The sequence below is a fragment of the Rhodamnia argentea genome, chromosome 9, assembly GCF_020921035.1.
Source record: "Rhodamnia argentea isolate NSW1041297 chromosome 9, ASM2092103v1, whole genome shotgun sequence".
Taxonomy (NCBI): Eukaryota; Viridiplantae; Streptophyta; class Magnoliopsida; order Myrtales; family Myrtaceae; genus Rhodamnia; species Rhodamnia argentea.
In genome coordinates this window covers 9911621-9914942 of record NC_063158.1, presented here as the reverse complement: position 1 = coordinate 9914942, position 3322 = coordinate 9911621, and the positions used below count along the sequence as shown (strand labels likewise).

Genomic DNA, 3322 nt, shown 5'->3' with positions numbered 1-3322 from the left:
CTAGGCAGATGGGCCGATTAGTTGAGCGGTTTATGAGACCGAAGCCGACCCAGTTTGATGCCGTTGGAGATCCCGAGCTAGTGTCAAGATGTATAGAAAAGTTAGAGAAAGCTTTTGAAGTGTTGAAATGCGCGGACAAGGAAAGGGTATTGTTGGCTGCGTATCAACTGGAAAGCACAGCTAATGATTGGTGGAATGCTACGAAAGATGGGGTGTTTCCTAAAAGCACTGCTATGACTAAGGCTACCTTCACTGCTACATTTAACGATAAGTACTTCTCGGAAATGGTACAACAAAGGAAACAAGTGGAATTCCATCGGTTGCACCAAAATCAGGCGATAGTGGATCAGTATGAAGCCGAGTTCACTAGGCTGTCGAAGTACGTGCCGAGGTCGATTATGGACCCATTAGAGAAGGCGCGAAAATTCAGAGATAGATTGAGGCCGGAAGTTCGCGATCGGATGGTGGCCATGAATTTGAGGACTAACAAGGAAATTTACGAGCGATGCTAAATGATAGAGAGGGACATGAAAGAAAGAGCCCGATGGCAAATAATATACGCTATGTACCTCCTGTTCAAAAGAATATTGGGAAGCCACCATATCAATCGAACGGGAGTTGTCGTCTTTATAGTAGTAGGCATGGAAGTGGGCCCTGTCTCAGGGGGACGGGTGCATGTTTTAAGTATGGCCGGTAGGGTCACCACATAAGGAATTGTCCGGGTCAAGCTCCGGGGACCCGAACTCAAGGACAAAGATCATAGACTGGACAGCCAGTTATAATTCAACAGAACGATCAGAATCGGCCGACAGCTTAAGGAAGAGTTTATGCTGTGGCACGTAAAGAGGCGGAGGAAGCGTCTAGCATGGTCACAAGTATGGTTTATTTATGTGATCAAACCGCATATGCTTTATTTGATCCTAGAGCTTCACATTCCTTTATATCTGCTCGGTTTGCTAATTTGGTGGGTGTGGAATTGAAACCGCTGAATGTGATATTGCATGTTACTACACCCTTAAAGGATGATATGCTAGTTTCGCTAGGTTGTGTGCATTGTAGGATAGTTATTGGCAATAGCAAAGAAATGATAGATTTAGTTGTGCTACCTATGTATGATTTTGATGTGATTATTAGGATGGATTGGCTGAGTAGACAAAAGGCTCTAGTTGATTGTAGTAACCGAGTGATTCGGTTTAACCATGATGGTCGTCCTAGCTATGAATTGGTAGGGACTCATGGTGGAACCTCGATTCCTTTAATATCATCACTTGAAGTGGAGAAGTTAATTGCGGAAGGATGCCAGGTGCATTTGGCTGCGGTTGTAGACACGATTGCCGGGGAACTCAACTTGGAGGATATTGCGGTAGTACGAGAATTTCCTAACGTATTTCCTCAAAAATTACTAGGATTACCTCTAGAAAGGGAAATTGAATTCGTAATTGAGTTAACCCCCGGAATGAAGCCGATTTCTAAGGCACCTTATAGAATGTTGTTGTCAGAATTGAAAGAATTGAAAGTTCAAATGCAAGAGTTGCTAGATAAGGGATTCATTCGACCGAGCGTGTCGCCTTGGGGAGCGCCGGTGTTATTTGTAAGGAAAAAGGATGGATCTCTACGTTTATGTATTGATTATAGGCAACTAAATTAGGTGACTATTAAAAATAAGTATCCATTGCCAAGGATTGATGATCTATTTGATCAATTGCAAGGAGCCTTAGTGTTTCCTAAAATAGATATGAAAACTGGTTATCACCAGTTGAGGATTAAGAAAGAGGACATACTAAAGACGGCTTTTAGAACGAGGTATGGACACTATGAGTTCACAGTTATGCCTTTCGAGTTAACTAATGCCCCGGCCGCATTTATGGATTTAATGCATCGAGTATTTAAGGAATTCCTGGATCAGCCAAGTTTATTAAATATGAATTTTGGCTGAATAAAGTGACATTTCTTTGGACATGTGATATCCGGAGAAGGAATCTCCGTGGACCCCGCAAAGATTGAGGCAGCGATAAATTGGCCTCGACCCACAATAATTACCAAAGTTCGAAGTTTTACGGGATTGATAGGTTACTATAGGCGATTTGTGGAAAATTTTTCATCCATATCTACTTCGTTGACGAGGTTAACTAGGAAAGTGTGAGGTTTGAGTGGACGGATAAGTGCGAAAGGAGTTTCCAAGAACTTAAGCATCGTTTAACGACCGCACCAGTATTAACGTTCCCTTATGGACTTGGAGGTTATGAGATATATAGCGACACTTCGTTAAAGGGATTAGGGTGTATGTTGATGCAGCATGGAAAAGTCATCGCTTATGCCTGGCAACAATTGAGACCTCATGAGAAGAACTATCTTACGCATGATTTGAAATTAGCTGCGATTGTTTTCGCCCTAAAGATCCGGAGACATTATTTGTGTGGCAAACGATTCCAGATTTATACGGATCATCAGAGTTTAAAGTACTTGTTTTTGCAAAAGGAATTAAACATGAGGCAACATCGTTAGATGGAACTACTCAAGGATTACGATTGCAACATTCTGTACCACTCGGGGAAAGCGAACAGAGTGGTGGACGCATTCAGTCAAAAGTCAACCATAGCATGTTTATTGGTTAAAGGATGGTCTTTACTCGAAGGACTAAGGGATTCTGAATTTAAGTTGGAGGTTTATCGGCTTTCGAGTTTGATAGCAACCTTAAGGATTGAACCCGAAATCCGAGAACAAATCAATGCTTTGCAAGCTGCGGATCCCGAGACTCAGAAAATCCTCGAGGTGGACATCAAGAAAAGAAAACCCAAGTTTCAAGTGTTAGGAGATGGGATTTTGAAATTTTGTGGATGTGTACCTATTGACAAGGTGCTTAAAGAAAGGATTTTATCCAAAGCTCATAGGAGCAATTACGGTATTCACCCTGTTAGCACAAAAATGTATCAAAATTTACGTCGGCACTACTGGGAGAATGGAATGAAGGTGGATGTAGCTAAGTATGTTGCAAAGTGTTTGACGTGCCAACAAGGAAAGGCGCGATATTGTAAGCCTAGTGGATTACTCTAGCCTTTGGAAATTCCGGAATGAAAATGGGAGCATGTAACAATAGCCTTTGTGATGGGATTACCGAGGAGTCAGAAGGGATATGACTAGATTTGGGTAGTCATAGACAAGCTGACCAAATCCGCACATTTCACTCCCGTGCGTAAAGATTTTGCAATGGATAAATATGCCCAATTATACATGCGCCGGATTATATGATTGCATGGAGTTCTAGTCACGATAACATCGGATAGGGATCCTAAGTTTACGACAAATTTCCGGAAGAGTCTTT

General features: G+C 42.1%; 1 protein-coding gene across 1 annotated transcript; it reads left to right on the top strand.

Moving 5' to 3' along the window:
• Nucleotides 1-2505: 2505 nt before the first annotated feature.
• On the top strand, nt 2506-3054 carry LOC115757088. The gene has a single exon (XM_030697183.2). The coding sequence runs from the start codon at nt 2506-2508 to the stop codon at nt 3052-3054; it is 549 nt and encodes a 182-aa protein (XP_030553043.2).
• The last annotated feature ends 268 nt before the right edge of the window (nt 3055-3322 follow it).